This window comes from Phaseolus vulgaris, chromosome 1 (genome assembly GCF_000499845.2).
Source record: "Phaseolus vulgaris cultivar G19833 chromosome 1, P. vulgaris v2.0, whole genome shotgun sequence".
In the NCBI taxonomy this organism is placed as follows: domain Eukaryota; kingdom Viridiplantae; phylum Streptophyta; class Magnoliopsida; order Fabales; family Fabaceae; genus Phaseolus; species Phaseolus vulgaris.
In genome coordinates, this window is record NC_023759.2 from 32,189,470 (window position 1) to 32,215,333 (window position 25,864).

General features: G+C 36.4%; 3 protein-coding genes and 1 long non-coding RNA gene across 4 annotated transcripts; 2 read left to right on the top strand and 2 right to left on the bottom strand.

The window, feature by feature from the left end:
• The first annotated feature begins 2,553 nt into the window (after positions 1–2,553).
• Positions 2,554–4,229, top strand: LOC137815882 (uncharacterized). Its single transcript, XM_068618990.1, has 6 exons — positions 2,554–2,622; positions 2,730–2,874; positions 2,965–3,350; positions 3,447–3,485; positions 3,528–3,581; positions 3,669–4,229. The coding sequence occupies exons 1-6, from the start codon at positions 2,554–2,556 to the stop codon at positions 4,227–4,229; spliced, it is 1,254 nt and encodes a 417-aa protein (XP_068475091.1).
• A 6,026-nt stretch (positions 4,230–10,255) lies between these two features.
• Positions 10,256–11,659, top strand: LOC137815883 (protein FAR-RED ELONGATED HYPOCOTYL 3-like). Its single transcript, XM_068618992.1, has 4 exons — positions 10,256–11,179; positions 11,279–11,383; positions 11,477–11,574; positions 11,653–11,659. The coding sequence occupies exons 1-4, from the start codon at positions 10,256–10,258 to the stop codon at positions 11,657–11,659; spliced, it is 1,134 nt and encodes a 377-aa protein (XP_068475093.1).
• A 1,325-nt stretch (positions 11,660–12,984) lies between these two features.
• On the bottom strand, positions 12,985–14,016 carry LOC137816148 (putative ubiquitin-like-specific protease 1B). Its single transcript, XM_068619234.1, has 5 exons — positions 13,907–14,016; positions 13,683–13,811; positions 13,496–13,599; positions 13,290–13,380; positions 12,985–13,221 (listed from the first exon to the last, which is right to left on the bottom strand). The coding sequence occupies exons 1-5, from the start codon at positions 14,006–14,008 to the stop codon at positions 13,114–13,116; spliced, it is 534 nt and encodes a 177-aa protein (XP_068475335.1). The 5' UTR covers positions 14,009–14,016; the 3' UTR covers positions 12,985–13,113.
• Positions 14,017–14,427: 411 nt separating this feature from the next.
• LOC137816149 (uncharacterized) lies at positions 14,428–15,224 on the bottom strand. The gene is made up of 3 exons (XR_011081770.1): positions 15,090–15,224; positions 14,873–14,998; positions 14,428–14,792 (listed from the first exon to the last, which is right to left on the bottom strand). It is a non-coding gene; the product is annotated as an uncharacterized lncRNA (long non-coding RNA).
• Positions 15,225–25,864: the final 10,640 nt, after the last annotated feature.

Consider the following 25,864-nt stretch of genomic DNA (forward strand, 5'->3'; position numbering starts at 1 on the left):
GTACTGTTCAACGAAGATCTTTGAGAATTGTTGAAAATTGGTTATGTGGCCGTTAGGCAGGCTCACAAACCACTCCATCGCCGTTCCCTGGAGCGTACTCACGAACATCTTGCAGTAGACGGCGTCTGACCCTCCTGACAGCATCATCTGCGTGTGGAACGTGGTCAGATGAGCCTCTGGATCCTTCACACCGGTAAAGACAGCCTTAACCGGAACCACGCTCGTGGGAATAAGCGTGTCGGTAATCGCCTGGACGAAAGGCATTGGGAAAACACGAGGTGGCGTAGACGGCGCCGCCTCTTCAACAGAAGAGCGTCCTTGTTGCTCCTGAAGAGCTCGACGCAGCTCCTCAGTCACCTTGCTGAGCTCCTCGTTTCTGGCGCGAGAGGCGACCAGGTCCTCATGTATCCTTGCCTGCTCTACGCGCGAGGCTTCCACAGTTGCCTGCAACGAGCGCATCATCTCTGCCATCTGCGCCATGGTCATGGCGTCGCCGCCTTCAGCAGCGACAGGCGCCACGGGACTGGAACGATTGCTTCTCATTTTTCTCATTAACTTCAGCGAACCACAGGAATACAGCAAACAACACCTCAACCACGATCGAATCAGCGATCAATCGGAGAACACTCAAGAAACTGCGCAAGAACTCAAGAACACCGCAAACCTTCGAAGAAAACCACAACTTCACCAAAAACCACCGTTTCCCCGCGGACAGCCAAACAAGCGAAAGAACTCGAACTTCCACCAAACAGATTGTGCGCAAGCAACAAAAGACCTCACTCCACCGATCGAAAACCAAACAAACGGTACAAAACGCAAACTCACCGAACGAAATTCAAAGAAACTGCGAACGACGGTTGCACCAGCGCACAAACACGCAGAAAACTTCGTAAACCTCCAAGAACCCACGCTGTGGATGGGAGCAAGTTTTACACGGCCCCACGGTGGGCGCCTGATGATCCTGCCTGTTGACCGGAACGCTGGAGAATGCCTCGTCAACGGATCGACGTGCGCACCGCTTCTCACCTCCGTTCCTCTCGGGATCTACTTCAAGAACCTGCAAAGAAACGATACGGCGCCGCTGCGGCCGATCGCACTCCGACGCTCAAGTCAGTGACGGTATCACCAAAAACTAAGAGAACTGGAACCGTGCAAATCCTCTCTCACAATCAGCTCTAACTCGCAAGCGTAAAGTGTATGAACTGAACGCGCGTACCTTAGAAAGTTCGTTAAAAGCTCTTATATACCTGGTGGCTTTCTCTCTCCTGGCAGTTACAGACTTGGACACGTGGCTCGCATCCAACTATACACGTGCCATCATCTGGAGGCTCCCTGACTTGGCGCCGCTTCTACTCTCATTTTGGCTAAGTTACTTATGCATGGTACTGCCCAGTGCATAGCTAACTTAGGAGTGCGATCTCTACTGGAACTTGCGAGTTAGGGGTTTTTCATACACCTTCCCTGTGGTCTCGCCGGCCGCCTTCATAACCTGCTGCTTCCCCTTCATCTTCGGCGATGTGCTTGTTCAGGCGATCTCCGACTGCTTGGTCGCCTGAGTCTACATCTGGCGACTTCATCTTCAACCTGGCGATCGCCCATTCTGATAAGCTGGAAGTCGGAACACGCCAGCTTAACAACTGGCGACTACGCGTGCCCCCCGACTTCCTTCCCTTCTGCCAACCTGGCGCCTTGTCAACACGCCTACACTGTAGCAGGATGCCACGTCATCATCCCCGACCACCAGGGCGGTACAATAGTAATTCTGATCCTTAACTCTTCTTCCAATATTTAAAATTGATTACATGCATTCTATAATGTCCTCCAGACAATCTTTTTCAAATAATTTCTTACTAGTGAGATTCAAATAGAGATATGATTCCCCTTTGTATGGAGAAAACTTTATTAGAAGTGTATGTTGGTTTGGTTCTGAACATGAAACATTCACACAAATTATTTTTTGTTAATTTTAAATCAACGAAGATTAAATAGGTTTGGGGTATCATATATATATAGCTTTATATTATTGTTTTAATTTTTTTAACACTGGGACTTCAACTGTGTCTATTTTACGTTATTGACAAAAATATCAAAAGTGAGAGAATATGAACAGCGTCATATTTACCCAGCAAGATAAAAATATAGCATAAGACCACAACTGAAATAAGTACGAGTAAGCTGTTGGTAGTCCTTGAGATTATTTAGGTTGAGCAATTTAATCCCTATGATTTCAAAAGCCTTGTATTATTAGACACTGTAATTATGCTTCACTGCCCAATCCTCATGGGCCTTTCTTTGAAGGACCACCACTACCACCAAAAAATATTCAAAACTGTTTACATAGACCCAAATCTGCATGTAGAATAAAAAACTTATTTATTAATAGAACTGCACATATATTTAAGAATTGAGGTATTAATAGAACTGCACAACAATTCATGTTGCTCTAAATTTACTGAATGTTCTATTATTGAAGCATAAGCATACTGATGTTATAAGAGTGTATGTTGGTTTCGTTCTCAACAGGAAACATTCACAAAATTGTTTGAGGATATAATGTCAATTAGCGGATGTTCAGATGAGGAGGTTCTTACGATTGATCGTCATCCTGAGGGTCAAGCTAAGGTTTCTTTGAAATGATGTTTTTTGTTTTTAAGTAGACATGACAATTACATTTATTTATCTTTAATTTTAATTATTATAGTGTATTTGTATTTGATTTTGATATACAGGTGTTTAGGCATAATTGCAGGTCAAAGCGTTTGGCTGTTGTGAACATGGTTATAACTTTGCAACAAAAGAGTATTATACAGTCCACCCCATTTGGATGGCTTTTGTTTGTTCGTGAGGACATCAAATTGAGCCGTGAACTTTTAAGTAAGTTATGTAGTTCTTGGGTGGAGAGGAAGCAAAGTTTTTCAATTCAGTATCAATTTGTGTCGTTTAGTTTGGTAGATGTGTTTTTAGGTGTAGGTCTTAGAGTAGGTGGTAGAAAAATTGATTTAAGGAAAAGTAGTATTATATCTCACATAAGGAGTTTTTTTGAAGAAGGTCATGTAATTGTGGAAATGATATATTCTGTTATTTTGAAACTTGGGAATGATATTTCCTCAGAGGACTTTTGTAAGTTGTATGTCTTGTTAGGTTTGTCGGAGTTTATTCTCCCTACTAGATTGGGTTTAGTTCATGATGGATTGTTTAACCTTGTTGATGATTTAGACAAACTTGATATGTATAATTGTGGGGGTTTAGTGTGTGAGATTTTGGTTGATAGTTTGTGTTCAGCTTCAAAATGGATTACGCGAGGAAATATGTCGTATATCCATGTGGATGGTTGTGTTTACCTCTTGCAGGTAAAATGAAACATTTTTGTTATTGGTAAATGTTTGTAATAATTGTGCATCTATGTTGACCTTTTAATAAATGCCTTTTTTGTATTCATTGTTCAGATATGGGCAATGGAACATTTGTTCTCTTATAAGCGTCAAGTACCTACTAGTGGGAATAAATATCCCCGTATCATGCATTAGATGGATGTTAGAGTTGGTGACCATGAACTTGAACGTGGTCTGCGTAAGAATAAGGTATGTTTTTTTTTTTTAATTTGTATTACCTTAATGTTGTTTTGAATGTAGATAATTAATTTTGGAATTATATATGTCAACAAACAGGTTCTTGTTGAGTTATGTGCTTCCAATGAAGAACTTTGTAGTAAATTTGTTGAAGAAGCTTTTGACCAAATTGGGTGTGGAATTACGAAGAAGAAACCAACAAAGGATGAAGTCCGTGCAATGAGGGTGAAAGTTCTTCAACTGATGCGGAAATCTGAGGAGCAGGAATTATTAATCACAAGTATGGAGAAAGAGGTTAATGACATAGTTGAGTTAATTGCAAGGAGAAATTGTCTTCGTCGTGATACTCAGTCAGAAGTAGTTGAAGTTGAACCTCTTGCAATGGATTGCACATACTTGAAAAAGGCAGAAAGCAGTCATGAAGATGTAGATGAAGATAAACAATTACATGTAGATGAAGTACAACCAAATGAAGAATTCAACAGTCATGAAGATGTACATGAAGATAAACAATTACATGTAGATGAAATCCAACCAAATGAAGAAGTCAACATGTTTCCTAAAATGAACGGTGAACCGAGGAAACGTTTCAAGAGTGCTGTTTTGAAAACACCTTGGACCACATATTCAAGGAGGAAGCCAAAAAAACCCAAAAACTGATGCTTCATTAATGGATATGTTTTTAGGTGCCTTTTGTTTTTAAGTTAGTGGATGTATGCTTTGCTGACATTGTTGAAAACATTGTAATTTGTAGTATTGCACCAATAATTTTGTTCAGGAATAATTATTGTGGAAACTCTGAATGTGTAAGTGGATTAATTTTGTTATTCATTAACAGTATTGTTATTGATTAATTTTGTAGTATTGTTTTTATTAATGAACTTTGTACTGAATGGTGAAAATCCCAAAAACTGATGATTCATTAATGGATATGTTTTTAAGTTAGTGGATGTATGCTTTACTGACATTGTTGAAACCATTGTAATTTGTAGTATTGCACCAATAGTTTTGTTCAGGAATAATTATTGCGGAAACTCTGAATGTGTAAGTGGATTAATTTTGTTATTCATTAACAATATTGTTATTGATTAATTTTGTAGTATTGTTTTTATTAATGAACTTTGTACTGAATGGTGAAAATCCCAAAAACTGATGATTCATTAATGGATATGTTTTTAAGTGCTTTATGTTTTTAAGTTAGTGGATGTATGCTTTACTGACATTGTTGAAACCATTGTAATTTGTAGTATTGCACCAATAGTTTTGTTCAGGAATAATTATTGTGGAAACTCTGAATTTGAAAGTGGATTAATTTTGTTATTCATTAATAGTATTGTTATTGATTAATTTTGTACTATTGTTTTTATTAATGAACTTTGTACTTAATGGTGGCAATTATATTGTGAACCCTGTTTGCATCCAAAAAATCCAAAACTAATCACTCAGTTGCAGGATTAAGTGACTGTGCAAAAAGTACAACATAGGTCCCCAATTAAAATCAAAGGGGTTCCCACTTACATTAAAACAGCAGAATTTAACCGTGAATTTGACCAATGAATGGCCTGAACCTCCAAAGAGGTCCCTGGACTCCCATCTCAACCCTCTTTGCAGGAAAAAATCCAAAACTAATCACTCACTTGCAGGATTAAGTGACTGTGCAAAAAGTACAACATAGGTCCCCAATTAAAATCAAAGGGGTCCCCACTTACATTAAAACACCAGAATTTGAGGTAGTCTTTGACCAATGAATGGCCTGAACCTCCAATGAGGTCCCTAGACTCCCATTTGAACCCTCTTTGCAGCCAAAAAATCCAAAACTAATCACCCAATTGCAGGATTAAATTACTGTGCAAAAAGTACAACATAGGTCCCCAGTTCAAATGAAAGGGGTCCCCACTTACATCAAAACACCAGAATTTGAGGTAGTCTTTCACCAATGAATGGCCTAAACCTCCAAAGAGGTCCCTGGACTCCCATCTCAACCCTCTTTGCAGCCAAAAAATCCAAAACTAATCACTAAGTTGCAGGATTAAGTGACTGTGCAAAAAGTACATCATAGGTCCCCAATTAAAATCAAAGGGGTCCCCACTTACATTAAAACAGCAGAATTTGACCGTGAATTTGACCAATGAATGGCCTGAACCTCCAAAGAGGTCCCTGGACTCCCATCTCAACCCTCTTTGCAGGCAAAAAATCCAAAACTAATCACTCACTTGCAGGATTAAGTGACTGTGCAAAAAGTACAACATAGGTCCCCAATTAAAATCAAAGGGGTCCCCACTTACATTAAAACACCAGAATTTGAGGTAGTCTTTGACCAATGAATGGCCTGAACCTCCAATGAGGTCCCTAGACTCCCATTTGAACCCTCTTTGCAGCCAAAAAATCCAAAACTAATCACCCAGTTGCAGGATTAAATTACTGTGCAAAAAGTACAACATAGGTCCCCAGTTCAAATGAAAGGGGTCCCCACTTACATCAAAACACCAGAATTTGAGGTAGTCTTTCACCAATGAATGGCCTGAACCTCCAAAGAGGTCCCTGGACTCCCATCTCAACCCTCTTTGCAGCCAAAAAATCCAAAACTAATCACTAAGTTGCAGGATTAAGTGACTGTGCAAAAAGTACATCATAGGTCCCCAATTAAAATCAAAGGGGTCCCCACTTACATTAAAACAGCAGAATTTGACCGTGAATTTGACCAATGAATGGCCTGAACCTCCAAAGAGGTCCCTGGACTCCCATCTCAACCCTCTTTGTAGGCAAAAAATCCAAAACTAATCACTCACTTGCAGGATTAAGTGACTGTGCAAAAAGTACAACATAGGTCCCCAATTAAAATCAAAGGGGTCCCCACTTACATTAAAACACCAGAATTTGAGGTAGTCTTTGACCAATGAATGGCCTGAACCTCCAATGAGGTCCCTAGACTCCCATTTGAACCCTCTTTGCAGCCAAAAAATCCAAAACTAATCACCCAGTTGCAGGATTAAATTACTGTGCAAAAAGTACAACATAGGTCCCCAGTTCAAATGAAAGGGGTCCCCACTTACATAAAAACACCAAAAAAACTGAGATGTTAATAATCGTCATTTAACATTATTTGACGTCACACACAAGTTCGATCTACATAATATTCAAGATTGTCTAATTCCTTACTTTTTGATGGCCTTGAATAATAACTCCATCTTTTATGCATCTGAAAATTGATGAGGAAGTCAAATGTTAGACAATATACATGGGCAACTTTCATTATAGTTTTTAAAGTGTTGTTCATTTCTTGTATTGTACCTAGAGTCGTGGGTGGAAGTCTTACTACTGGATGACAAGCACGAACTAAGTCGTCAGTGGGCGGACATATGTCAGAATTGAAAACCTACATGAATGACAATTTAATTTCAAGCATGTAATGTAATGTAAAGAAGACCATTATTATTTTAACCTACATAGTTGTATTACATTTATGTTGTTTGACTACATACCTTGACAATGTTGTTAAGAGTGATAATAAGGTAGAAGTTCCTTCGATTTGGACTGAAAATGCCCACCTAAAAAACACACAAAAATACTTGTATGAATGACATGACATATGGAATTGTAAAAGAAAAGTTTGTTTTTCGTGCGTTAATACATTCTTTAAGACTAAGACAGAGCCAACTTCAATTAGAGAATCAAATTCTTCATTCTTTAAAACCTTCCCATGAACACTTGCACTTGCAGTCCCCGTCGGATCCTGTAAAGCAAGAAATTTAATATACAACTTCTGCAAAATGTAAGAAAGACTACATAATAGGTATATTACCTTAATTGTTATTAACATGTCTCCTAGACCAGTGTGCTTGCATGATTTGATTAGACAACTTAAGAGTGGGAAAACATCTAATTCTTTCAAACTTCCCAGGAATGATCTTTGTTCAGAACCACGTCCTTCAATTTCTCCTTCGCAATAAAATGAAAACATCATTAAACATAAACTTTTGTTGTTCCATTCTAAAAAACGTGATTGAGTATTACCTTGGAATTGAAGGAATTTTTCTGCCCATTTCCATTGGTTGGATGTAAAATCACGGTCATAAGTTTGTTGAGCTATACGGTTTATAAATTCTTAAGTGTTTACTGGCTGCTCAGAGTTCCGATTAAGAATCATGGCTTGCACATTACCAGCTGGTCCCGGAATGACATTGGTAGTAGAGTTGCAACGTCGTACATAACTACCAATGTCATTGTCGTCGATATCAAGCCCTTCCCATGACTCCATTTGGAATGGATGTATAGTTCAAAAAATTCATCCTATCGCATGCCATATATAGATGAATGTTGGGCACATGTTATTGAAGGAAGGAAAAGGGACGAAAAAGCAAATGTATTGTCTAATTAATAACATATCATAAATGCAAGAATAATTTGTTTTTTTAAATATTTTTTAAGGTGAGGTGCAGTTTAGGTGTGGTGCAGTTTAGGTGAGGTGCCATATAAAGATGAACGTTGGGCACATGTTGACGTTTGAAGCAAGGAAAAGGGACTTCTATGAAAAAGCAAATGTATTGTCTAATTAATAACATATCATAAATGCAAGAATAATTTGTTTTTTTTTTAAATATTTTTTAAGGTGAGGTGCAGTTTAGGTGTGGTGCAGTTTAGGTGAGGTGCCATATAAAGATGAACGTTGCGCACATGTTGACGTTTTAAGCAAGGAAAAGGGACTTGTGTGAAAAAGCAAATGTCTTGTCTAATTAATAACATAGCATAAATGCAACAATAATTTTATTTAAAATATCTTTTAAGGTGAGGTGCAGTACGGTACTCTTCTTAAAATGGCAATAAATGCTGAATTTGCCATGAATGTTACGTGGAAGGATAGTTTTGCTCCAACTTTAACTTTACTTTTTTGCAGGTGGGGTTCATTCCTCAATGCCACAAATGCTGATTTTTCCCTTCACACATTAAAGACAAAGTGTGTGCCCTTCCTCAAAGTCCAACACCCCGTCCAGCACCACGTCCAGCACCCCGTTCAGCACCCCGTCCAGCACTGTCAGCATTCATTGATAGCAACATTTCTTCTTCATTGTTCTTCTTTGCATTAACTACAAATTCAAGTTAGCAGATAACGTCCAGCACTGTCAGCATTCATTGATAGCAACATTTCTTCTTCATTGTTCTTCATTGCATTAACTACACATTCGAGCTAGTAGATAACCATTGAAGGTTCTGTTGGTGAAGGTACTCTTGCATTCAATACATAGCTTATTTGTAACTTTGTGCAAATTGTTAAATAATGCATAAAACTAGTCATAGTTGTTTAATAATGTAGTAGATTTATTTTGTTCATTGTTTGAAATGTTTAACTTAAGTTATATAAAGAAAATTGTATACATATGCATTCATGTTTTTTGTCGATGTGAGTTAAGCTAAGCATTGTACACACAACAGGTTTAAGGTAATGGCAGATTTGTCACTTGATGACATTCCGTTCTTTGAAGAATCTCAGCATTCGAATCATTTAGCTGGGAATGATTATGTGGCAAATATACTTCCTGATACAGATTCCCAGATCAATATTGATGAGTCCGTTCCAAATGTAGTTGATGAATCAGCTCCTACAGTTGGAATGTGTTTTGACACTGCAGATGCCGTGAAAAGTTATTACCGACAATATGGCATTAAAAAGGGTTTTGCAATTAGAACTCGAAGTTCGAAAAAAGGACCTGACAAGGAATTAAGGTACTTTATCTTGGTATGTGCTAGGGCGGGAAATTACATGTCTGCGATTCCACCAGAATTAAGCACTCACCCTACTCAGACGGTTGAATGTCCGGCTCGTATAACTGTTGGAATAAAAGAAGGCAAGTGGTATATTATGTCGGTACACGAGGAACACTCACATCAATTGAGCCCGACGAATTCTAGATTGTTTCACGGTAATAGGAAAATATCTTTGCAGATAAAAAGAGCGTTGGATATTAATGACGATGTTGGGGTTTGTATAAATAAGACTTTTAGGTCTTTTGTGTCTGCTGGTGGTGGTTATGAGAATCTCGACTTTGTTGAACGAGATGTGCGTAATTATGTTGCCCAAAGTAGGAGAGCATTGGGGAAGGAAGGTGATGGAAAAGCTCTCTTAAATCATTTCTGTCGCATGAGGGAATTGATGCTAGAAGCAGGGCAGCATGGGATAGTTTTGGAGAAATTTTATGTTTCGATACCACAGACCTAACAAATAAGTATGATATACCGTTTGCACCTTTTGTTGGTGTAAATCATCACGGTCAATCAATATTGTTGGGATGTGGACTCCTATCTTCCGAGGACACTGATGCTTTTGTGTGGCTTTTTCAAAGTTGGTTGCGTTGCATGTCAAACAGACCCCCTGTAGGCATTGTGACCGATCAATCAGGGCAATGAAAATTGCAGTTGAAGTTGTGTTCCCAAATGCACGTCATAGGTGGTGTCTTTGGCACATTATGAAAAAAATACCAGAAAAACTTCAAGGATATTGTCAGTACAAGGAAATGAAACGTGGAATGAAGACAATAGTCTATGAGTCCACAAGTGTTGATGATTTCTTGTCTTCGTGGGCAAATTTGATAAATACATTTTACTTAAGTACAAACGATTGACTTAGTACATTATTTGAAGAACGACATCGTTGGGTTCCTTGTTATCTAAAATCATTTTTTTGGGCCGGAATGTCAACAACACAAAGGAGTGAAAGCATGAATGCTTTTTTTCACGGGTACATTAATTCAAGCACAAGTCTCCAACAATTTGTGCAACAGTATGAGAACGCTCTGCAACATAAGGCCGAATTAGAGTGTGAAGCGGATTTTGCTTCTCTTAACACCATAATTCCTTGCACATCTCAATCAGGCATTGAAAGACAGTTCCAATCGGAATACACACATGCAAAATTGAATGAGGTGCAAGGGGAGTTTAAAGGAAAAATGAATTGTGCTGTTACTAATGCCTATATTGAGGGTCATGCATGTCGTTTCACTATTGTAGAGGAGTCTTTCCAAAATGGTAAACCTGAACACCGCAATGTAGTAGTTCTTTTTGACCGTGAACAACTACATGGATGTTGCACTTGCTTGTTATTTGAATTTAGGGGAATTTTGTGTCGGCACTGCCTTGTTGTCCTTGCTCAAGAAAAAGTGACAAAAGTCCCAAAAAAGTATGTATTGGAAAGGTGGAGTAAAAATCTAAGGCGAAAGCACACGTACATAAGATCATCCTTTGGCACAAAAGACAAGGATCCACAAGTTCAAAGGTATGATGGATTGTGCAAGAAGTTTTATGACATAGTTGAACATGCCAGCGGGAAAATTAATACAACAGAAATCTTGCATAAACAACTTGACAAATTTGTGTTGGAATATGGTCAACGAAGACATCATCAAGATAGGACAAAGCATAACATTTGTGGAGGTCCTGAACAACCAACACCAAGTACTCCTACCACAACAATCAACATCAACGGTGATATCTGTAGCCCTATACTTGTGAAAAGAAACGGTCGGCCGCGATCAACACGACAAAAATCTAGGTGTGAAAAGGCTCCGAGAAGAAAAAATACATGTACTAGACGTCAACTTCCTAGTCAGCCAACTACGGTTAGTAAAACTATTTCTTTTCATTACCTTTTCATTATTTTGTTTACTTTGATATGTCAAATGTAAATATTATATCTAATTCAAAACTAAATGCCTTAGGGAATTGAGGAAGGAAGTTATGTGGGAGGTGTTCAAGCAAATCTGCCTGATCAAACTGAAGGGAACATGAATACATTCAATGGGATGACTAATGCAATTGCAGGGGTACGTGTCTATTGTATTTGTTGTTGTACTTCTTCACTATTTTTCACGTTTGGAACTTCTTGTTTTGTTTAATTACTACGAAATAAAGTGTAGGTGTCAAGTACGGGGTCTGTTGGCTTTCTTTCATTGTTGAACTCAGTCCAAACTAATTTACCAATATCTCAAGAATCAAATGCATCAGAGTTGTTTAGGTTTGTGACCTTAAACCCAACAAATGTTCTATAGATATCAATTTGTTCATATAAATTAAATTCATTCTTTGGTTGCAGGTTGTAATGAAGGATCCACAAAACTTTTTGCACACAAGGAAGTGTTTTATATGACATAGAAGAGAACCTTTATCATTTTTGGTGCATCACAACTCCTCACTATTTGAACATCGTACATGGGATAAATTCCTATATGTATTGATAATATTTGTTGTACTGCAATGTTAAGTTACAAATCAATTTCATGTCTTCTTTGTTTCAATAGATGGTTATATAAAAACCATTCTTGCATCATTTGGTTGTACCTTGGGTATTGAACAAAATGATAACCATGATGTCTTCAAAATACAATCATTTTGAATTTGTTGCATTGAATTTCGTTGAATTGAATGACAATTAGGTTGGTCATAAAATTATTGTAATCCCCTCCCCTGCATGCATGCAGTTGCAGTGAGAAAAAGCAACATGAAAGCCATAACCATGCAGAAAGTAATTCATGGGTCCCCACTTACAGTACAAGGGTTTCTACGACCACCTCATCATGGTAAAACCCACCCAATTAACATCCATACACTGCAACTATGTCTCAATTACACTCAACATTCACTTCCATTTACAGGAATCCAAAAAAATATTTGAAAACAATGACCAAGCAGAAAGTAATTCATGGGTCCCCACTTATTAACACATGGGTCCCCACTTACAGTATAAGGGTTTCTATGACCACCACATCATGGTAAAACCCACCCAAGTAACATCCATACACTGCAACTATGTCTCAATTACACTCAACATTCACTTCCATTTACAAGAATCCAAAAAAATATTTGAAGACAATGACCAAGCAGAAAGTAATTCATGGGTCACCACTTATTAACACATGGGTCCCCACTTACAATACAAGGGTTTCTATGACCACCACATCATGGTAAAACCCACCCAATTAACATTCATACACTGCAAATATGTCTCATTTACACACAACATTCACTTCCATTTACAGGAATCCAAAAAAATATTTGAAAACAATGACCAAGCAGAAAGTAATTCATGGGTCCCCACTTATTAACACATGGGTCCCCACTTACAGTACAAGGGTTCCAATTACCACCACATCACGGTAAAACCCACCCAATTAACATTCATACACTGCAACTATGTCTCACTTACACACAACATTCACTTCCATTTACAGGAATCCAAAAAAATATTTGAAAACAATGACCATGCACAAAGTTATTCTTGGGTCCTCACTTTTTAACACAAGGGTCCCTCTTACACTATAAGGGTTCCAATTAATTTATTAACAAAGACCTTCACATTCATGTGCTCCAGTGACAACTTTCTACCCAAAATATGATATAAAAAAATTCTTAAATTAAATAACTTAAATGAAATTGAGAATGCTTCCATTCATTAAATAAAAGTATCTACATTGTTCACATCAACTCATAATAACTAACACTTTTTTTTGTTACAATTGAAAGTGTACAATTACATTCAAAATAAGTCCAATAAAAATCAAGGGCAATCTACTTCCAAATCTGTCAATACGGCTTTTCGTTGAACGTTAGACTCATGCATCACCCACGAAGTTAGCATCTCTTGACGAAAGCGTAGGAGCTCCTTCTAAATAATATATCATGGAATCACCAAACTATAAATAAAATGTGTTAAGTAATCAAAATAACTCTTACCGTGGTGTAATTGGGAAAGGTATTCCCTTCCAAGTGTTGTGAACCATCCCACAACTCCATATATTTCACAACTAAAATACCACAGTCATAACTGCATACAACCAAAATAAATTTAACCCTAAAGAAGAATTCAAAATATTAACTCCAAAGCAAATTAGAGAAAATATCAAATCAAAATAAATATGAATATTACTGTCAATACTAACCTATTCGGTTGTAGGGGAACATTTTCTTTTACCAATGAAATTTGAGCACCACTCTTTCCAGAAAATTCGTCAAGAATTTCAAAAAGGTGTTGTAGACGATCAACCTACAACATGCAATTTAACAACAATGATAAAGAAATCCAAACCAAATATATTCATAAGTATTCAATAACATCCAGGTATTTACCATTGCTTTATCAATCTTGAATCGATCTTGAATTCCATGACCAATGGAGTCCAATACATGCAATTGCCTGGTTCGACAATTGAGTGCGTACAACCACCAGTGTTCCTTGAACACGGTTGGGACAAACACCTACAAAACATTGCAAAGTTTAAAGTCACACTCAACATCACCATTCTAACAAACACCAACAAATTTCACAGAAAACATTAATAATATTAACTTACATAATCACAATAAGATATTCCCTGATATGGGAATAAAGCATTCTCATAAAATGACATGTAATCCAAACTGGACCATGAATTTTGTACCCCATTGTTGATCATCTCCTCAACTACACGAGTCTGCAACAACAAACTCTATTATTAGTAATAACAAAAACATAAAAGAAATCAAAATCAATTTAAATCAACACTAACCGCAAAAAATAGATTGAATAAAAAGCGATTCACCACTCCAAAATGAACAATTGGATTCATATTTAAGAAGCCGGTTACAAATAGCATAACCTACAAACACATTCAACATAACTAAGTAAATATTACAAGTAAATAGAACAACTACTACAATATGTACATTTTTACCATATTGTCAACTCTTGACCGCGGCCTTAATGATTGCAAATCCAGCCTCGTCAACATGTTGTTTTGTATATCCACAATGACACTACATCAACATTTAACACCAACTCAATAATCAAGCAATAACAACAAATGAAGTAATGCCTACAATTATATGTACTTACCGTTTCATGTCAAACTTGAATGCAAAAAATGTTTTATAAATTTTGGAAATATCCAAGCTGCATGAGCTTGGACCAGCACAGCTTGCTCCATGAGAGGTTGGGTTGGCTCCACGCACAAATCCAACTGACCACTCGTTTTCTTTAACAAGCATTTGTCGGACCTCTTTAATTTGCTTATCCAAATGATCAATTTTTAATTCGTTATCTGCAACTTTCTTCTCACAAAGTTTGTGCTGGTAAACTAAGTCGTCCCACTCACTTTTACCACCACTACCTTCCCCAACACCCTCATCAGAATCTGCTAAGGCTTCTTTCAAAATTTGGATTCCTTCCTCTTCAGCACTTACTGGCCAATCGCATACAATCTGAAAAAACACTTACTTTTGAGTTAATCTAAATTTTCTGCAATAACATGCACCAAAAACTAAACAATTTGCAAATATACCTCAGCAGATAAAAAAACTTCATGTAACCTTCTTCCACGATTATTAACACTCGGCCAATGCAAAAATCGTGGAAAACCAATACACTGGGCACGGTCGCCAACACCCACATGGTGGACCGCCCACACCTATTTCCAAAAATATAATACGTAAGTAATTAAAAATTAAACAAAATCACTAATAATTTAAGACAACATAATTTTAGAAATTTTAACTAACCTGCAAAACAGCGACACAACCTGCCAAATATATTTCAGTAACATTCTTGTCTTCGTAGTAAACTTGGGATGCCCTCGTCAAACTTGTAACTAAGACATTATACACTGCACCCCCCAATTATATAATTGTAATGCATCTAAATTGTCTAAACACTTAAAAGCAAAAGAAGTAAATGTTCTAGAAGTTCTAGGAACATAAAATACATATAACCTTAACAATATGTATAACCTAACAAAATCATCAACATTTCTGTTCAAATTTTTATCCTCCAACTTTTTCAAAATTGTTGATAAATTCATTTCCTCCCCTTCTTCAAACAATGTATTCACAACACCTCCCCCATCATTCTCCATTTTCACCTCTTCCCCCACAACTGGCAATCCTAATGCAAAACACACATCAAGAGTTGAAAATGGAACTATACTTTTTCTAATCCTAAATGCTTCCTTATCGGTTGCCCATCTACTTAATAGTTCTCTCATGAGGCTGTTAGATATATCCAACACTTTGTCCATTTCAAGCATCCACTTAAATGGAGTTTGTTTAATCCTTTCTTGTAGAAACCTACTAAGTTTACGGTTGACATCAAGAATATATTGAGTCAGCACATTGTGCCTAACTCATACCTGCAACATCAGAACATAAACCAATAACAACAACTTTATTTATTCAACCATGTCAATTCACAAAATATTCAACTATTATGAACAAAATGTAAAATTAGTACCTTCATATCAGCTTTTGCATGACGGACAAAATTCTTGGACCGTGAAGTTTCCATTCTCTAAAACTTCAAAAAACCAATGACCACCACATCATGTTAAAACCCACCCAATTAACATTAATACAGTCCAACTATGTGTCACTTACACATAACATTCAGTTCCACTTACAAGAATGCAAAAACAAAATTTAAGACAATAACCATGCAGAAAGTTATGCATGGGTCCCCACTTATTAACTCATGGGTCCCCACTTACATTATAAGGGTTCCAATGACCTCCACATCATGCTAAAACCCACCTAATTAACATTGATACCATCCAACTATGTCTAAACTACATACAACAATCAGTTCCACTTACAGAAATGCAAAAACAAAATTGAAGACAATAACCATGCAGAAAGTTATTCATGAGTCCCCACTTATTAACACATGGGTCCCCACTTACACTATAAGGTTTCCAATGACCACTAAATCATGCTAAAACCCACCCAATTAACATTCATACCATCCAACTATGTCTAAACTACACACAACAATCACTTCCAGTTCTTGGAATCCAAAAACAAAATTTAAGACAATGACCAACCAGAAAGTAATTCATGGGTCCCCACTTATTAACACATGGGTCCCCACTTACACTATAAAGGTTCCAATGACCACCAAATCATGCTAAAACCCACCCAATTAACATTCATACCATCCAACTATGTCTAAACTACACACAACAATCACTTCCAGTTCTTGGAATCCAAAAACAAAATTTAAGACAATGACCAAGCAGAAAGTAATTCATGGGTCCCCACTTATTAACACATGGGTCCCCACTTACACTATAAGGGTTCCAATGACCACCACATCATGTTAAAACCCACCCAATTAACATTCATACCATCCAACTATGTCTAAACTACACACAACAATCACTTCCAGTTCTTGGAATGCAAAAACAAAATTTAAGACAATGACCAAGCAGAAAGTAATTCATGGGTCCCCACTTATTAACACATGGGTCCCCACTTACACTATAAGGGTTCCAATGACCACCACATCATGTTAAAACCCACCCAATTAACATTCATACCATCCAACTATGTCTAAACTACACACAACAATCACTTCCAGTTCTTGGAATCCAAAAACAAAATTTAAGACAATGACCAAGCAGAAAGTAATTCATGGGTCCCCACTTATTAACACATGGGTCCCCACTTACACTATAAGGGTTCCAATGACCACCACATCATGTTAAAACCCACCCAATTAACATTCATACCATCCAACTATGTCTAAACTACACACAACAATCACTTCCAGTTCTTGGAATCCAAAAACAAAATTTAAGACAATGACCATGCAGAAAGTAATGCATGGGTCCCCACTTTCACTACCAGGGTTCCAATGAACACCACATCATGCTAAAACACACCCAAATAAGATTCATACCATCCAACTATTGTCAACTACACACAACATTCAGTTCCAAATACAAGAATCTGAAAAATAAAATGAAGACAATCAGCATGCAAAAAGTTATTAATGGTTCCCCACTTATTAACACATGGGTCTCCACTTACACTATAAGGGTACCAATGATATAGAAATTTAATATACTGACTTCGTTTTTGGGTGTGTGCGACAATTCCTCTTGTCGGCTGAAACATAAAATATTTGCAGTATTCTAGACAACAAATACATACTCAAGGGTAAAAAACTAAATATAATATGTACACCAAATGATGATACCTATTTGTTGTTAACAAAATGTCCAAAAAAGAATAACCTTAGAGGAGGCTTTTGGAATTACAAGTACTTTTATGAACACATGATTCTCCAACTTACCAAATGTGTTAGGACTTGTAAGATTTTCATGAAATTTCATATGAAGGATTAGGAGACCAAAAACCTTTAACTGCCCTTCAGGACTTAGGCCATGAACCCACGTTAATTTCTAAGAAACATTTGTTGCTTCTCAGTATATCAATTTCGAACGTCAGCCAACGAAATAGAACATCAATCCAAAATCCTTCACAGTCACACACCCCATACAGATTCAGTTCCCAGGATTACCTATCATCTTGTCTATGAAAAAAAAGAAGAAATTACCTACACATTGTATTTTTAACTTTAAATTTCTAGAAAAAAAAACAGATGATGCTTTTTTAACAGGTTCTTGTTATGCATGCACAATCTCAAATACATCCACTATAGCAGTCAAATTTGGTCAATCACTACACCAAAATAAACACACTTACCTTCTCCTCCTTCCTCGTAGCGTTTCGCAAACCACCTTCTCCTCCTTTCTCGCAGCGTTTCGCACACCACCGTCACTTCGCATTACTCTGCCGTCAGTTCGCACTAAACCACCCTCAGTTCGCACTACTCCGCCGTCACCGTCAGTTCGCACCTTTGCCCTCTCCGCCGTCACCGTACACAACTTCTTCTCCGCAGTCACCGAAGTCACCGTTCGTCTATCTCTACACGTTCCTATGCTTGCGGGAAATTTGAATTTCAAACCCTAATACACTCTTCCCCCTTTTCATATCACATGCCACGTTGCTTTTACCAAAAATACCAAAAGTGCCCATGGCACATCATCCATTCCTCCACGTCACACAGGTGTAAATTGGAGCAAACGGTTTGGAGGTGTCAAATAATCATTTTCCTTAAAAAAAAATCGTTGCCCTGCGTTCTTAGATTCCCCAAATACCAATCTTTCTTTCTTTTCAGTTTGCCTCTATCTCCGCATCTCTCATTTTCAGTTCACCTCCGCTACTGCTTACTCACCGCTCCCCTCCGCTGTTTGCGGTGTCGCCGTCTCTGTTACCCTGCACCGTGTCTCCGTTTCACTGCATTGTTCATCGCCTGCCTTTTTTTCCTCTCTTCTTCTATTTGGTCTTCATATTTTTCTTCTTCTCAATTCTTTTTTTTTTTGTCTTCATCGTTTTAGTTCCAGCCTTCGCCGTTGTTGATCTCCAGGTCCTTCCCCAGCCTTCATCGCTGTTAAGCACCAAGTTCTGCTTCACGAGGGTTTGCTTCCTAAACCCTAAACTTCCTTCACCGTCATTGCTGTCAGAGGTAAAGTGTTTAAAAGTTCAGAGTTTTTGTATTAATTTTGTTGGGATTAGTGGTCTATTGTTGCTGTGTTGCTGTAATGTGTAATTGTTATGTGAATGTAATAACACAAATTTTAACTTAATGATGAAAAACGTAAATTTGTAATGTGAGTCAAAACATCCAGATTATTGCCGTTAGAAATGTAAATATGGAAATAATGAGAACTGAACTTTTAAAAAGAAAGTGTAGAAGTACCTGAACTCTTGGGATAAACCTGTTATGATATCATGTTTTCTCAAATATTATCACAAACAACACTTTAAATGTAAAATTTTGAAGACTTGATTAATAAAAGTGTAAGTAATTAATAAAAGAAATCATAATTTGTTTTAAAAAAATATTTATTATCGTTTAAAAATATTTTAGGAAATTGTGTTTTTAATTTTTTTATTGAATATCTTGTAATAATGTAGATTTAGAAGTTTTTTTTTATTGATTATGTTCAATTAATGATTATATTGTAATAATTAACTACAATACAATTTTAGAAGTTTTATTTTTTTCCCATTGATTATGTTTTAATAATTAATTATATTTAGAAGTTTTTCATTTTTATATTGTGTTTAAAAAGGAATATTGGTTGCGCAATTCGTTATTTAAAAAAAGGTAATGGATGAACAAAATAAATAGGTTATGCGTAATGGGAAAATTTATGGACAGCAGATTGAGCCAACTTTATGAATATTTTTTTTAGTGACGTGGTGTAGAAATTAAATAGGGGATGCAGAGAGTTAAATGAAATTATGATCTATGAATTACGATGTTTATACATATGCGTTCAATATGTATTACGATGCATGAATGATGATGTATGAATTATTATATTATATTTAGCTCAAATTATAAGTTAATTATTTCACATTTTTATTATATACTAAGTATTTTAATTATTTACATTTATTTATTCATATTGTTTGTATTTTTTTACAGGTTTTCACAGATCACATCACTATGGCCAGGCCCACGAAAAAGCCGACATTAATTTATTTATTTATTTTCCCCTTCGTCGGCCAAACCGACGCATAAAAATATGTGTCCATTTGGCCCACGCAAAAGTCGTCGCAATTGCGTCACTTTTACATTGGGCTGGCCGACGAAAGTTGCATTTGTCTTGCGTCTGCTTGGCCCATGCAAACTACGTCGCATTTGTTGGCCGACGACAATTTCCATTTGCTTCCACGGTTTTTTCGTGGAGTTCCACGTAAATCCGACGCTTATGCGTCTGTTTTTGCCTATTTGCGTCTGCCCACAAGAACTTATGTTTTTCTTGTAGTGAATTTGTTGCACTAACAAATTTACAACATACATTCTCTTCATTGGTTTATTTGTGAAAGATTAATGTTGTTTGATTTTTGTTGGGTGATGACCCTTGTAAGAATATGTGGTGACCCAAAGTCAATTTCTTGCACACACACATTTATAAAATACATTTTTTCTTCATTGGTTTATTTTTGAAAGATTGAAATTTGATTTTTTTTGGGTGATGAATAATGTAAAGTGTTTCCATGTTATTTGCCTTGTAGTTACCCTGGTAACATTATGTGGTGACCCAAAAGTAAATTTCTTGAACACATTTACAAAATTTCGTTATTTTGTTTATTTTTTCAAGGGTTTATGGTTGAAAAGAAATTAGTGAATTTTTTATTGTTGTTGTATTGGGATGAATTGGTTGATATATTTTGTTTTGTATAGTTGTGAAATGGCTTCTTCCAGTTTGATGGGAAAGTATGACAGTGAAAAGTTTGATCATAAAGGAAGAAAACTGAAGGTTTCATTGATTATATTACTAGGTTCCTAATAGTAATTTTGAAATTGTGAAATTATATTGAATACAAACATTTTCCTTTCATGGTTATTTTGTAGATAAGAGTAAGACACATAGTGCACACTCAACATATTGTTGAGATCAATCAAAATTGACGACATCACAATGCCCAGAAACATCTCATTCCTTTAGTTGAACTTGTCTTTCTGGAATAAACGTCCAATGCTTAATGGCTTCATATTGTTCCTTGTGGGTGTCATCCCTAAACAAGTTATTTTGAAATTCTTCCCAGGAGGATTCCGCCATTGGTTGCTTTCCTTGAGCGTGTGAGACCTTGTCTTTGCACTTTTGTGTTTTTGGAGCCATCTTGTTTTATCGTTGGGTGCATAATTTCTCACATACACAACATATGAAACACATGCAATATATCAAACAGTTAGTGTGCATTTAAAATTGTGACATATAAAATCCATCCATATGTATTTCCAAACTTTATTTTTGTGTACAAATGAGCATAACGACACAGTCATGTTCAACTCTAATTCATTAGGAAATATAAATTGCCTTCTCGTAGTGTAGAGATAATAGATCTGGAGAGAATACAATGTGGTTGAGGGGGAACAGTCCTTGTGGAAGAATGTGTTTGGTGGAACCGTAAGTGGTTGGAGCAATGTGAGTAGAGACAATGTCCCCAAATTGTTTGGTGAACCTTAATTCTACCCTCATACTCTGTGATTGTTGGAGAATGTGGTTGAGGGTGAATGTGGATGAGTGAGAATGTGGCATGGCCAAAATGAACCCTTACACCACTGGTCCAATTTCACTTAATCCACTAAATTTAGTGGGAGCGAAACTGCACCATACATTGCTGGTTTGAGCCAAAATGAACCCCTACACCACTGGTCCAATTTCGCTCAATCCACTAAATGTAGTGGGAGCGAAACTGCACTCATACACTGTTGGTTTGACCCAAAAATGAATTCCCACACTACTGCTCCAATTTCACTCAAGCCACTAAATTTAGTGTGAGCAAAGTGGCACTCGTACACTGTTGGTCCAATTTCGCTCCAGCCACAAACATTTCGTGTAAGCCTTAAGACATAACTCATTGTACACCACCATTAGACACGTATCGCTCGAATGAAATTTCTTAGTACAAGCAAAATAACATCAATGCTTAAATACAAGTAATGTTGGACTTTGGGTGGTGCAAAAATAGTTATGTGAAGCAAAATGCACCAGTGCTAACAATACTCACGAAATTTGCTTAAGCAAAATAATATGAACTGAGTCAAATAATGTCAGTGGTTAGACTTACTCATTATATACCTACTTTTTATTCTAACCCCATCCTTGAGATTATATTTGAAGGTTTTCATTTGCTTAATTATTTATAATATTTTTTATATGTTATTGTAAACTCTGTAAGACTTTCTCACTATACAATCTGAAACGTAATTTTTGGATTTGGAAATTGTTCTTACAAGGGCCTAGAAACAAACTTCTTCTTCCTTCTGAACCTGTTGACTTCTTGGTCTTTTATCTCGGTTTGAGATTTCGGTTTACTATTCCTTTCATTTGGGCTTGGTTTGTAGACTCTCACTCATTGGACTGGGTTAACTGGATCTCTCAACTTTTGGTCTCGATATCCACTCACGGGTGGGTGTGTGTACCTTCAAGGAACTTTGATGATAAATTCAGAATTTGTTTTAGTTAATATTAGATAAAATTCACTCTACTTACCTTTTGTGTTGATCACCTATTTATAGAACTTTCTTCTTGGGCCTTAAACCCAGTTTGGCTTTTACTCTTTGCACCTAATCTTCTTTAAACACACTCTCTATGTTTTGTATGTTTTGGGCGCTTTTAATGGGCTTTGCTAGAGTAACTAGTTATTTATTCATTTATTATTTTTTATTTGATTTTTTATCTTTTGGTCAACCTTTCGGTCTAGACAGGACATAAATACCTTCCACATTATTGTTTCCAAAATTAATATTTTACTTACGGTTCTGAAATAATAGAAAAAATAACATTTCCTAAAAAATATATTTTTTGGGGACAAACATGTACATTTCATCTTACAAAATATATTGAATACAGTCACAAACTTTTCATACAAACATATATAACCCACCCATTGAATGTAGGTGACTGAAAATATACCACCATTATTCCATAATACGTAAGAAAATTGTACACATGACATTCATAAATTCCATCCTTAATAGATTGTCATGGTCTTTGTGAATGACATGTGATTCGTTCATAACCTTCGAATTTGTTGCATTCATCAACATTTACTCAGGGACTTCTTTTTTACCTGCAAAAGAATAAGAAAGATGACCTAAATATCTTGATGTATAACAAATTTAGTAGACAATACATTGGAACAACATATAGTACAAATAACTTAATGACCTGAGGTGCACTTTAGTGGTGTGAACTATTCAAATTACTATCCAATGATGTCAAGAGCGAAACAAACCCAATAGAAGGACTGCTTGAGACCTAACAATGGATTCAATAGAATGGGTTATTATTACACATTATGAAAAATTATATCTCATTTCAAACAATGAACTTCTTTAACAACATATATAATTTTGACGCATGTATTTAGGTTGATTTTAGTTTCACCCATGAACCTTAAACACAGAAGTTCTAAATTGGCAAGCTCATCTGTGACCTATAACAAGTACAAGTAACTTCAATTTAAAAGACTTTGGTGCACATTTAAGGATTTGTTGATACTTATGGTATGGAGAATAACTGTTTTAAGAAATGGAAATGAAATCGAAGGTCAAATATGTCATTTTACTAACCGTAGTTGGATGAATGAGAATTTGGCATGCAATAGAAGACTTTTTCCATTTTCCACCCTTTTCAGAGCATGATTTTTTTTTTTGTGTTGAGCGTAGTCTTTCCTTTCGTTTCACAATGATAGGGCCACAAACTTCAATGATGGAGCAATTCAAAGTCGTACGAGTAGGTGACACTGGTTGTTCATCTACATCAGGCACGAGTGGATAGCCAACAATATTCTTTGTTTTAGAATTTTCGTGTGTTGATTGACCGTGTTTCACGACAAAAGCATCAAGATGCTTGTGCAAAAGTTTTGTAGTATTCGTTTTCCGCTAGCATTTTCAGCTATGTGATGGAATTTCTTGTGCATCCCATCATATCGTTCAACTTGTGGATCTTTTTCCTTGCTCCCATATGAAGCTCTTATGTATGTGTGCTTGCGACGAACATTTTTACTCCACCTGGTCAAAATATACTTCGTCCACAGTTTTGTGACTCTTTCTTGTTCAAGGACAACCAAGCAATGGTGACAGAAGATCCCCCTAAATTCAAATAAAAAACTTGTGCAACAAACATCATGGTTTTCGCGATCAAATAACACTACACAATTTGAGTGGTTTGTTCGGCCATCCCATAATGACTCTTCCATAACATTGAATCGAAATGTATGTCCATCAACAAATAAATTATTAACAACACAACTCATCTTCCCTCTGAACTTAAATTGGACTTCGTTAGATTTTGCACGAGTGTATTATTCTTGAAACTATCTTTTAATGCTAGATTGTGAGCTATAAGGTATAATTGCATTCAGAGAAACAAAGTCTTCTTCACACTCCAATTCTGCCTTATGTTGCGGTGCATTATCATATTGGTGCACAAATTGTTGGAGACATGTCATGGAATTAATATACTGATCAAAAAATGCATTCATACTCTCACTTCGTTGAGTTGTGGACATGCTGCCCGAAAAAACCCTTTAAGGTAACAAGGAACCCAACGTGCCTATTCTTTAAATAATGTGTTCAACCAATTATTGTTGCTAAAATCATATTGCCTTATGAAATTACCCTACGAAAACCTAAAAACATCAAGATTTGGCGATTCATACACTACCATATTTAAATAACGTTTCATTTATTTATATTGTGTATCCTTCAAGTTTTTCAGTTATTTTCTTCATTATGTGTCATAAGTGTAAGAATTAATGGCTTAAACAAGAAGGGGGTGAATTGTTTATCAAAGATTTTCGCAAATATTGATTAGGAATGAAGCTTTAACACAATTCACAGATAAAGCAATTAAGGAAAGCAATCAAACAATGACTAAAAATGGTTTGCAAAATTTCAACCGGTTGAAAATACGGTTTAACCGATTGTTTATAGTAGTAGGAAAAACAGAATTAAAACAAAACAGATATAAGGAGTGAGAGAGAGAGAAAGAGATTTACACAGCCAATTTTATATTGGTTCAATCAACCTTGAGCTACATCCAGTTCCCAGAACAACCACTGGGTTCCACTAGTAATCACTCACAGATTACACCAACACAACCACAAAGAGGTGCTCTTGAAACCAGAAGAACCACTCTTTGCACACACACCTCTAGTCAGAACACCCTTTGACATTACAGGATTTCACACACACTTACAAGTTTATGAAAGTACAATTACAAGAATCATGAAAGGAATAGAAAACACCTGAGATTACAGAACCCAGGAACACCTATGATCAGACCTTGTACTAGTGCACAACTTAACAATAATCTTGCAAAAATTTTGAAAAACTTCTTTCAAATCAATCTCAATCTCACTTTGTTTGATATAAAACTTATGTATTTTGTTTTGAAAGAAAGGCTATATTTATAGCATAGAAAACTAGTCGTTTAAGGCAACATTTATTGCCAAAACAAATTAACAGGTTTTCAAAAGGTTGTTATGAAATGTTACAATCAGCCAGTTGAAAAGTCGTTTTAACCGGTTGAATTGGTTAGTCAGTTACATAACCAAGTCAAAAACAGTTTTAAAACCTCCTAGCAAGCCAAGTGACAAACAACCGATTATTTCGATAATTCAACTGGTTGTTTTTCTCTTTGCTTAGAAAAACACTTTTCTTAAAACAGATTGATCAAGCTTTGTGCAAGGGACTAGGAAAGATCTAACAAAGATTCTAAACACCCTAGACTAAACCCAAAACAAAGAGCAGCATAGCTTCAACCTTCATCATGGATTTGAAACATCAAAACTCTCATGTTCAACCTCATGTTCAACAATAAGCACCACCTGTGTCGCATATTGGGAAAGACAACTTCAACTACATTTTTCATTGCCCTACATTGATTTGTGACAGTGCCTTTGGGAGGTCT